Source organism: Astatotilapia calliptera, chromosome 5 (assembly GCF_900246225.1).
Source record: "Astatotilapia calliptera chromosome 5, fAstCal1.2, whole genome shotgun sequence".
In the NCBI taxonomy this organism is placed as follows: domain Eukaryota; kingdom Metazoa; phylum Chordata; class Actinopteri; order Cichliformes; family Cichlidae; genus Astatotilapia; species Astatotilapia calliptera.
The window spans coordinates 11,214,915-11,226,709 of record NC_039306.1 but is presented as its reverse complement, the minus strand read 5'-3'; the positions used below and the strand labels follow the sequence as shown (position 1 = coordinate 11,226,709).

Below are 11,795 nucleotides of genomic sequence, written 5' to 3'. Positions count from 1 at the left end.
AAGACACCTAGGATTTTCAAATTGATATCGTAGGTGTATCTACTAAACTCACACAAGTTCAAATTCCAGTGACCTTGGCCTCAAGGTCAGAGGTTAAGTCCTCTGAAAATCTTTTGAATGTGCTAACTTCAGGATGTAGGATTTTGAAATTGATGTCTACTAGGAGGCTGAGGGGTAGCACTGGCGGTCGTTTTCTCTTCCGGGTTTGGTCTTCCGCACTTCTGAGATGAGCCACTTTGAATGAGAATATTGAAGCTCCTGTCGCCACTTTGGACCTGTTACCTCATGAAGGTCACTATGAGGAGAGGTTTCAGTCTCCCTTTGTGTTTTGTAAAATAATTTGAATGCTTTCAGTTTATGGGAAAAAGTTTATTAGATACACGTAACTCAAACCAGTCCAGTCTAACGAAGAGTCAATTTAGGATAAGATGAGCTTTATTCTCACTGTGAGCACAAACATAAAATATAATTGGAAAAAGCATATCTGTTGTATATAGACCAATGTTGCTGTAGTTAACTAAAAGCTAAATAAGAAAAAAAAAACTAGACTTTTGAAAAATAATTCAAAGTAACTGAAACCATTTTGTGAACTTGGAAAAATAAAATTAACAGTCCTAATGAGAGCAGCTTTAACAATGCTGAGAGTTATTATAACCAATTACGTTATAATAACTTATTTGGTTAACTTTGACTTTCAGGTCCGAATTAAAATGTTCCAATATTTTATTTTTATTCATTTCAATTAAATTGTATTCATACAGTGCCAAATCACAACAACAGTTGCCTCAAGGCACTTTGTATTGTAAGGTAGACCCTACAATAATACAGCAAAGAAAACCGCAAAAATCATATGACGCCCTATGAGCCAGCGCGTTGGCGGCAGTGTGAAGGAAAAACTCCCCTTTAACAGGAAGAAACCTCCAGCAGAACCAGGCTCAGGGATGGGCGGCCATCTGCTGCAATTGCATGGGGTGAGAGAAGGAAGACAGGATAAAAGACATGCTGTGAATAATAACTAACTAAATGCAGAAAGGTGTATAAACACATTGTGCATGGACGGTGACTGAAGGAGCAATACTCAATGCATCATGGGAAATCCCCCAGCAGCCTACACCTACTGCATGTCTGACTACCTGAAGAACTAATAACAGCCTCACCTGTGCTTTGTGTATTTTGTTCATCAGCAAATATCAGATTTCTAAAATACTAACTTAAGAATATTGACAAGGTAAACATTGTTCTTGCAGAGCACTAGTATGGTATTACAGTAGTAGTAATACAGCTAAACAAAAACAAAACTGAGGTAATAGTCTTTGGCGCCAAAGAAAAACGATTACAGGTCACCAGAGAACTTCAATCTATACATCTAAAAACCACAAACCAGGCGAGAAATTTGGGCGTAGTGATGGATGCAGACCTAAACTTAGAAAAACACATTAAGACAATAACAAAGTCAGCTTACTATCACCTCAAGAATATTTCAAAGATCTGATGTCTCAACAGGACCTGGAAAAACTAGTCCATGCATTCATCTTTAGTAGGCTTGATTACTGTAACAGCATCTTTACAGGTCTACCTAAAAAATCAGTCACACATCTACAGCTCATTCAGAACTCTGCTGCTCGAGTCCTCACTAAGACCAAAAAAGTGGACCACATCAGTCCAGCTCTGAGGTCTTTACACTGGCTGCCTGTCCGTCAGAGGATAGACTTTAAAGTTCTGATGCTGGCCTATAAAGCTCTGAATGGTTTAGGACCAAAATACATCAGTGACCTCCTGACCCAGTATGAACCTTCCAGATCCCTCAGGTCATCTGGATCTGGTCTTTTATCAGTTCCCAGAGTCAGAACCAGACACGGAGAAGCTGCATTCAGCTTTTATGCTCCTTATATCTGGAACAAACTCCCAGAAAGCCTCAGATCAGCTGAAACACTCAGTTTATTTAAATCCAGGTTGAAGACTCACCTGTTCTCAGCTGCATTTGAATAAAGCACCAAATCCACACTGTTAAGCTTAAATTTCAAAACTTACATTTAACTACTGATTTTATCTACTGTTCTGATTTTATCCGTTTTGATTTTATATACTGTTGTTTGTTTGTTTGTTAATTAGTTTGTTTGTTTGCTTGTTTTAATCAATTTTAAATCATGCTTTTTATTTGTTTTTGTTTCTAATGTCTCTGTAAAGCACTTTGAATCACCTTGTTGTTGAATTGTGCTATACAAATAAACTTGCCTTGCCTTGCCTAGTAGTGTCTCATATTCTACACTAAACATAAAATAGTTTTTTAGAAAAGGTAAATATTGTCTAGCATTCTTGGATTTCTTGGAGTTTAATATAATTCACTGCATGTGTCATCTTTATCCAACTGTCTGGTGTTTAGACCTTAACTTAGTTTGTTCCAGTCAGTATGGAGCTCTTAAAGAGCGATCTGTGGTCACAAGACTTTTTTTATGACCCCTTTTTTTATTATTTTGAAATGTGTCACCGGAAACTCCGTGTTTTCTTCACGGTGTCTTGATGTTGGCCAATAACAAGTGCTGGAAACTGAGCAGCAGACTCCAAACTTCTCCGTCAGGACTGGAGAGAAGCTGAGCTGCATCACAAACAACTTTTTTTTTTATTTCAGGAGTGAAGTTTTTCTGCAGCACATGTCTGTGACACATACGGATAACACGGAGCAGTTGCATTTATTTAAAAAATGAGCTCGGTTTGGTGTGTTTTGCTCCTCTTTCTGCACTGCGCGGAGCTCCGGTACGCAGCTCCGCTGGAGGCGCAGCAGGCAGAGGATGCTGGCGCACTACCTGCGCGCAGCCAGGCGTCTCTCTCTCCGGAGAGGAGCTCTCTGAACGGGTTTCAAAGTTCAGGACTGCCCGGTGTAAAGCGAGTGGCCCGAGGAGCCAAAGATGGGGGCTTCAGGAAAAAAGAACCGGTTCCCGCCAACAGTTTAGGGCACCCGCGCCGGTACGACGACCCGAGCGCCTACTTCACCACACCGCGGACGTCCCGCTTCACCTCCGCCCCGGTGGGGAACCACTCGTCCGGCCGCGGTTCAGGGCTCCACAACCCGCTGTTCCCAGTTACCGACGGCTCCTACTGGGCGTACGCAGTCATGCTGCTCGCGCTCGTCCTGTTCGCCGCGGGCATCGTTGGCAACCTCGCGCTCATGTGCATCGTATGGCACAACTTCTACCTGAAGAGCGCGTGGAACAGCATCCTGGCGGGCCTGGCCTTCTGGGATTTCCTCGTGCTGTTCTTCTGCCTGCCTGTGGTCATCTTCCACGAGCTCACCTTGAAAAGGTTGCTAGGAGACCTGTCCTGCAGGCTCGTGCCCTACCTGGAGGTAAGGAGGAGGTGAAGGTGCGCGTGAAGGAAGTGTTTTAGTATTTAGCCTACAAGCAGCACCTTTTAGTGTCGTGTGAACACCTTGTAACTTTCACACACCCGAGTTTTACCATGTACCAACTTTTTCCTGTGTTTCCACAAATTCCCTTAATCAATGCCGAGATAAATTGTTTAATAAATACTTACATGTTTATTATAGATGCACTTAAAGTGTTGCCAGGTGAAGAATCTGCGTAATACTTTGTTCAGCTGTTTTACTGAAATGTTTAAATATATTGTCACTTAATTTGTCTTTAAGTCATTTCAGTTTTTTGATGCAATACATTTAAACACAATCGACCTCGATCAAAGTAATTAAGACATCAATAAACTGTGGTAATAAATTAAATAAAAGCTGAAGCATCAAAAAACAAGAAAAGCGATTATAAATTAAACACAACAATGAAAACTGCCTGAAGATACTAAACTATTCAACAATTAAATTCATGATTAAAGAGTGATCAATGATTAAAACTGAATGCGATGTTGACTTTTCTTTTTTTTAATCTAATGGATAGACTCTAATGTCATTATGATTAATCTTTGATTTTACTGAAATACATTTCTAAATTGTGTGAAATAAGTAAAAAATATCTATGATCTCCTGACTCAATTCTAAATACATTTATGAAACATCAAGTTCTAGGATAGTGATATAAAAAGTTCAGTGATATAAAAACACTTTTATACTCATTTAGTTGATTGGAGGTCATTTTCTGCAGGTAATCTTTCATTGGTTGTTTATTTTAGCATCATCCTCACTGCAGCCATTCAGAATTGAACATTTCTGCACAGATAGCGAGGCAGCGAGGCAAACTTTCACACAAGCATGGAAGTTTTTACAGCTCGTGTTTGACTGATTTTAAGTGATTTCCAGTTTAATAAAGAGACCTCCAGGTCTGATGAATGGCCCGTTTGTGTCTTTGTTCCTCCTCAGTTTCAGCAGCCTTTACTTTGAACAAACGTCCGTTATGGTCTGTTTGGCCTCTTCACCCGTCTGTTATGAACCATCAGGGGAGGCTAGTGTGGGGCCCCAGCATGAAGAGGCTCTTCTTCCTCAAGAACGAAACAGTAAAATACAGAGATGTAGTTTTCAAGAATGGTGGTGTTTATGTGCAGGTGCAGCTCCAAAACTAAGTCTCAGTAATGAAAGAGAAACTGTTGCTAATCCTGATGAATCAATGAATGAACAAAGAAAGAAAAGAAATAGAGATATCAGGCCGTCACTGAAAGAGAGCTCCATTTCTTTAAATGCAGAATACCACCTCAGGATGGGCCAGCAGCAGCTCAGTTTGGAATTAAAAAAAGCTTTTGTACATGTTTTTAAATCTCTATTTTGAGGCCCAGTGTACACCTGAGTTTAACTGGCATACAGGGAAAAAAGGCTTCCGGCTTATATGGAGGATAAAAGTACAAATAAAGATATTGCTTTAAAAATGTAGTGATTAATCAGACGAAGCAAAAACAGATTAGACACTTGGGATATAAAATGGTATTTAAAGAATGCTCTTGAATATGTCCTCTTTTAGTGTTTAGCCTAAATACAATTTGAGATGCTGACATTTAACTCAGTGGATCTTCTCTGCATCACACAACAGTGATGTTACTTTGATTCGCTGCCTTGGACAACAGAAATTTAAAGAACGTATCATAGAAGACCACCGGGTTTTAAGGACCTACTGAAAAATAGTTTTCATGATTAAATAGTCTTGTCATTATGTAAAATATCAGAAATGAATGAAAAGCAAGACGGTTACAATTCCTTAAAGACCAAATGATTTAAAGGTATTGGAAGAGGCCTCATTTAGAGGTCAGTTAAAAGCTGAAGCAAGAGCTTAATTTAGATTTACTCTCACTGAGCGATGAATGCTTCAGCACAGAGATAAAGTCCTGCAGCCTGTGGAGTCTTTGTTTTTGGCTCTAAACCAGCTCTGTCCGCCTACACAGCTTCAGATCACTGAAGTGGAGTTTCACTAATTTGTAATAACAGCTTGTGTGAAGCAGTCTTTAACAAGGTCAGGCTGCCGGCCTCCTCTATTCTTTGCAGCTTTACCTATTTTTATGCTAATGAGTGAATTAATTTCTGGTTAATGAATTACTGTTGTTTTGTTTTTCTAAATGCTCTTTTACTGAACAGTACTGAAGCAGGTCAGGCTGCCAGCTGCCCTGTGCTCCGTTAGTTAAACTATTTTCATGCTAATTAAAGCTCTGTGCTAATTATCTTGAGTTGTGTCTTAACAGTCTGAGGTCGTTAAGCACTGACAGAGGGAGGACAAGTCTCTGTAATGATAGTAAGTGTTTCTGGCCAAAACCACCAACTTTAATGGGCACGAGGCACCAATTACTGTCCGCAGTACGAAGGCTAAGAGCTTTTACAACACAATGACCTTTTTCCCCCTCTGTGTGTCCTTTCATTTCTGTTTCTGTGTTCTGAATGTTAATGGAAAGTTGTCTTTGTAACTTTTTTCTTAATGCTTGTAAGATTTGTAATTTAGTCTGTAGCCGGCATAAAGAGCAGAGGAAATCCTCAAACATGCTTTCTTCAAAGCACTGGTTGAATTATATTAATTCTTATTAGCATCATCTTACTGTTTATGCCAGTTTGAAGTAAAATGGTTAAACAAAACAACCTTTAAAATCGTTAATAGTAACAATATTTTGTTAACTATTAATAAATTAGGTATTAATATTGTATTGAACATTTATTAAACATAAAAACAATATTTGGGTAACGTAATGGACCGTTCCATCAGGACAGGACAGATTTTTTTTCTCTCATTAACCGTGTGGTGACTGACTGGGACCTGTTCTGCAGCTTCAGAAGTTTGAGTCATGAGTGTAAAAGACCAAAACATAAATAACTAAAAATAATTAAGAAACATTTGTTCTATCATGGCTCTGAGCGTAGACCCAAGATTTTGTATTTTTGGACTGAATCAGTTTGTTTTGGGGGTTTTGGAGCTAATATTTATTGTTTTGAAGGCGTCTTTAATCTTCGGTTATTTTTTACGTTATCTGGTCTCTGTTGGTGTTTAGTTCTGCTTATATTCAGATCTCTCAGTCTTTTTAAGTCTTCAATTCCATTTCTGAGTCCTTGTAATGTAGATAACCTTTCATGTGCTGTAACTTCTTTTGACCAACCACCTATCCCACATTGTGAGATGACCTTTTTTTTTAACAGAGCTCAAATGTGTTTCATGTGGCTTACTCCTATATTTTAAGTTATGCAAGCTCAAATATTTCAATCCAGAGTATTTATAGTATGAATGTAAAAAAAAATTCATGACTTCATTAAAATATTGAAGCATTTGTAGAAAAATAATCATCAGATTCTGAAAGGGTCAGGTGGGAGGCAGTGATTGATTTTTCAAGTTGGGCCCAGTGGGGGAATCAGCTACCATGGCTCTTTTTGAGGATAAAAAATCACACCTGGAAACACGTCTACATTATATTTGCTTTTTTAAACCAAGATCCTCATGTTGATGTTGTGGTTTGAATTAGTATATGACTGCAATGCAACTGTGAATGAATGTCTGTCAGCAACTGCATTGATTCTTAGTGATGGCTTATTAATATTATTTTTTCTGATCAATTTCCTCACTCTGTCAGGTGACCTCTTTGGGCGTGGCCACATTCAGCCTCTGTGCGCTCAGTATTGATCGTTTCCATGCAGCCACAGGCCCTGGGCCTCATCAGACTCCAAAGGTGGAGTCCTGCCAGTCCATCCTGTCCAAGCTGTCCGTCATCTGGGTGGGCTCCATGGTCTTAGCTGCCCCGGAGCTCCTGCTGTGGCAGCTCCTCCAGGAAACTGTCAGCCTGCCGACGCTTCCCAACGACCTACAGCAAAGCCAGCACGCAGGCTCACTGATGGCGGCCTTTAGAGGCCGGACTGAAAGGTTCAAGGTGGATATGTGTGTCCGTGAGCCATCTGTGGAGCTCCCAGAGAGCATCTACTCTCTGGTGCTGACCTATCACGAAGCTCGAATGTGGTGGTTCTTTGGGTGCTACCTTTGTTTGCCACTGCTCTTCACTCTGGCCTGCGATTTGGTGACAAAGCAGGTGTTAGCACAGCGACTACCACAGAAACCCAGCAGCGAAAAGGTGACTATCAGGTGCTCCTCCTCCTCTTCGTCTTCATCTTCGACAAAGAAAAAGCAGCATGTGAGGGAGCAGAGGCTACGCTCCACTGTGATGGCACTCACTGTCTTGTACATCACGTGCAACCTGCCAGAGAGTATTTGCAACATCACCCTGGCGTATATCTCTGTCCCAGTGACCGCTGCGCTTCCGGCTCTGGTTCTGCCAGCGTTGGGTCTGATTGGACAGTTCCTGCTGTTTGTGCGCTGCTCTGCGACGCCAGTGATGCTGCTGTGCCTGTGTCGCTCGCTGGGCCAGGCCTTCATGGACTGCTGCTGCTGCTGCTGTGAAGAGTGCCTCCCTGATGGCAACTCCTCTTCATCTTCCTCTGCCTCAACTGCTGCAACCTCCACCCTCTCCTCACCCACATCGCCTTCGCCAGTCTCCCTGTTTCCTTCCAGCAAAGAGGAGCCGATGAAGAGCCTGTTGCCGGCAGAACCAGCAGTCCATGAGAGAGTGAAAGACTCATCAGCAGCTATTGGGACACCCTGCTGAGGCTCAGAACATCACTTTAAAGGGTTATTTGGGGTTTAATACAACTTGGTTCTTAATTGGTAGTTTTGTCCAACATTTCAGTCGGGATAAGTATAGTCAAAAGAAGGATTTACACCTGCATTAATTTACACTCGGTGACCTCCATCAACAAAAACAGACATGACAGATATGATATGAAAACAGGAACCAGAATGTAGGTGGGTTGCAAAGCAGCTTGCACAGGGGTGCAGTACATCTGAAATTGCTAAGGCATAAATTAAATTGCATGCTTCACATGAGATAGTTGGACATGTAGAAGCATATTAGCTAATCATCAGCTGATGTGGGTTTATCACTATGATCAGCTGATCTGAATGGATCATTACCTGTGTGTAACAATGTTATGCTTGATTTTACTACGATTCAAAGATCTGGGAGCACAGTTACATCACTAAGGAAGGAAGAGTTATCAGTACGGAAGAGAGGACGAGAAAGTTTGAAAAGATATCGGTATCGGGAAAGCTGTGTTCCAGTCTGTTTTTGTGATTTTAACCTTCATCTCTTAGGTCTAACAAAGGCACTGTAGTGATTTTCCAACTAGGAGGAATTATTTGCACCCAGGTGTATCATTTTACTTTATAAATGCTGCCATTCTTCTTTTTTCCTTCTGCACAACTGAGTCCCATGCAAACCTTTTTCTGCGCTGTTAAGATTTCGAAACAGTCACTAGAAAATCTGTTCAGGTAAACCTTTTTTTCTAATGTGGTTTCTTGTTTGACTGATGAAGAATCAGATCTAAGCAAAAGTAAGGCAATGTTATGAATAAAATCTCAGCTAAATTCTACATACCGAATCGGAGCAAGTGCCCAGGTGTCTAAATACTTTTGGCAATACAGTGCATCTAAAAACTAGGTACCAGTGGTACAACCACCAGTCAAAGTTGTAGCTTGAAGCGAATCTGTGAATTATAGTGTGTGCTGACAAATGTTTACTTTTTTCTATTCCAGATATGTTTGATTAACTTGGAGGTTTGTTCTCAACTTGTCTGATCACCTGAGCTTTTTGATGTGAATACAGGTTATATATAAACTGCCATTTCATCAGCGCTCAGCTTTTAGATTCGTGATTACACTGTTATTGCAGGTGGTTAAACTTAGGGACAAAAATACCAAAATAAAATCCAAGTCGTTGTAAATGGTTCTTTACGTTTAGTCTGTATAAACTTGGGTAGAGCCACTGTAGAGCAGAAGTTTGTCAGACTAGCGTTAGGTAATTATTCAGATTATGGAGCATGTTCTAGATGGATTTAATTGATATGCCAGTTATTAAATGATATGTCATTGTTTTATGGTACAATTTACATTTCATAGTTATTGATAATTGTCTAATTCCCATTCAGGATATTTGCATCACATTTTCTAAGTACTGTATCAAAAAGAAAGTCATTTGAGTTTTGGGGGATTTTTTTTTTTTTTTGTAAGGCATTTAAACTGAATATGAAGAAATACAGCACCAGGACAACTACCAGCAGACTGATATTTTTCAACAGTTATTTGTTTTTTTTGTCTGTTCCTTTTTTAAAATATGTTATTTTACTGTTATTCCTCATACATAGCTGATCTGCACAGGAGACATCAAATATGTGGATACATAAAGTTCAGGTGGTACAGGTTCACAATGGGATCAATCAACATGCAGAAATGTGAAACAAAAGTTTGACTTTTTTTACTTGTTTTATTATTTTGATTGAATAAAATACATTTTGAAAAAAAATGTGTTCTTTGTTTCTTTAATATCTGGCATAAACAACAGCAGACAGTAGACAAAACTATCCATCAATGACTTCATTTATGAAGAGAAATTAGTTATTAAGATAAAATGGTTTTGATTTTATTTTTTTTAATAAGCAAAAATAGCAATTTGAAAGCAAGACATTTATGAGGGTGTTTTATTTATTTTTTTCTATTAATAAATATATTGAAGTTGTATCAGTTTGCTGTTTACATCCTTGTCATTTGTGTTTACAGTGTAGGTTTACTGCATTATATGAAGGCCTTGCATTAGAGTGTGTTGTAGCTTATACTCAGTAAGTACACACCTCCAGCTAAGTTAAAAAATAACAATACCAAAAAAATTAATTAATAAAAAATTTTCATCTCATACACTAAAAAAGAAGAAAAAGCCCAAAAATGTAACTTTTTGAATACATGATTTGAATACATGTAAATTATCCCTGCAATTTTGTTACACAAGTAAAATGTCAGGTTTAATGGAATCAACTGAAATTTACTTGACTGATATACATTTGGTTTATACCAAGCACATTTTCCTTAATGATTAATTATTTGAATTTACCTTTGATTTTATATATTTAATATGTATTTTACTCAAAATTTGTGTTTATTGAGGGTGAAGAATCTCTTTTCATTGTATATATTTTTTATATTCTGCATCAGTGAACTTCACTTCTGCCTAGAAACAATGAACACACAGTGGGTTACATTGCATCAGTTCACATGTACGCACTACACTTTGAGCTAAAGAGCCTGCAGAACTAAAACCTTTAACATGTTTGCCACAAAAAAGTCAGAAAGAAGAAAAAGTTCTCTCGATACTTCCAGGAACATCAGATTTGTTTTATTTTTAGTTTATAGACAATTCTGAATGTGATTAATGTTAAACCTACATGTAGAGACAGAAAAAACAGGCTGGAGGACAGTGAGAGAAAACATTTCCTGAAAGGTGCATTACATGTAATGAACATCTGAACTCTGGGTGATTGTTGTCTGGATTCATTTTCTTTAGCTGCAGACGGCTCATGAACACTCTGATGTCTACTGGAAAGAATGCCTCTGCGCTGTGATTCCAACACCCACAGACTCAGAACGCTCTTCATGCCTGACTGTGACACTCCTTTTTGTCATTATTCAATTATTGAAGGTCACAGCTTCACAATAAGTGCTGGCCTTTGAGTTCGAGCAGCCATAATGAACACAGTCACTCTATGACCAGTTGCTTAGGAGAACAGACAGGAATTCCTTGCTTTCCCAATTTTTATCCACCCATGTATTTTAAAGAGGCCCAGCCTGTTTTCTCCTTTTTCATATACTGACGTGAAAAAGTTTGTCATGCTTCCTCCAAATGTCAGCATTGTGCATACAATGTAGAGCAGCCAGAAAATTTCTTCAGCACAGGTATGTAAACACACACAAAAAAAAAACATTAAAAATTTATAATTATAAGAAAAACTTTCATATTATGCAGAAGGTAGAAGCAGGCGTTCACAACACTGAATCTGATGCACGATTTTTATATTTCAGTCCATTATTTTTGAAATTGTTCATTTATATCGTGACATATAAGATCATATCTTGTATCCCTCTGCAGAAAACATAATATATGGATGACGATATCTTTGTGGCCTAATAAATTTAAATTATAGATTTTATTCAGCTTGACATTGGACAGAGTAGTCGATATTTTGCACCTCGTTTCCTTCGCTGAATTCACGTCGCTGCACTGATTCAATATTCTGGATCTCAGCAATTCTCAAGCTTTAAAATACTCTTACACAAAATAATGGAAAATAGTACTTCTTATTCAGTCTGTTTGAACATAAATCATAAATAATGCTTTTTCCACATATTACATGAATCAATATGGGCATCTTGTGTCCTTAACCTATACGCATCAGGAATTAATAGTAATGATTTTCTGTGCCTTTTCACTAATGTGCAAAGCCAGCAGTTTCCACATGCAGTACCGGCTTATTACATAAAAAACATTACATACTTTTAACA

General features: G+C 38.8%; 1 protein-coding gene across 1 annotated transcript; it reads left to right on the top strand.

Moving 5' to 3' along the window:
• The first annotated feature begins 2,560 nt into the window (after window positions 1-2,560).
• On the top strand, window positions 2,561-9,505 carry gpr37l1a (G protein-coupled receptor 37 like 1a). Its single transcript, XM_026167215.1, has 2 exons — window positions 2,561-3,343; window positions 6,994-9,505. Exons 1-2 carry the CDS (start codon window positions 2,702-2,704, stop codon window positions 8,014-8,016), a joined length of 1,665 nt encoding a protein of 554 aa, XP_026023000.1. The 5' UTR covers window positions 2,561-2,701; the 3' UTR covers window positions 8,017-9,505.
• Window positions 9,506-11,795: the final 2,290 nt, after the last annotated feature.

Coding starts and splice junctions, on each gene's coding strand:
- gpr37l1a (XM_026167215.1), top strand. CDS start 2,702: ATGAGCTCGGTTTGGTGTGTTTTGCTCCTCTTTCTGCACTGCGCGGAG. Junction 3,344..6,993: donor GGCTCGTGCCCTACCTGGAG/GTAAGGAGGAGG, acceptor TCACTCTGTCAG/GTGACCTCTTTGGGCGTGGC.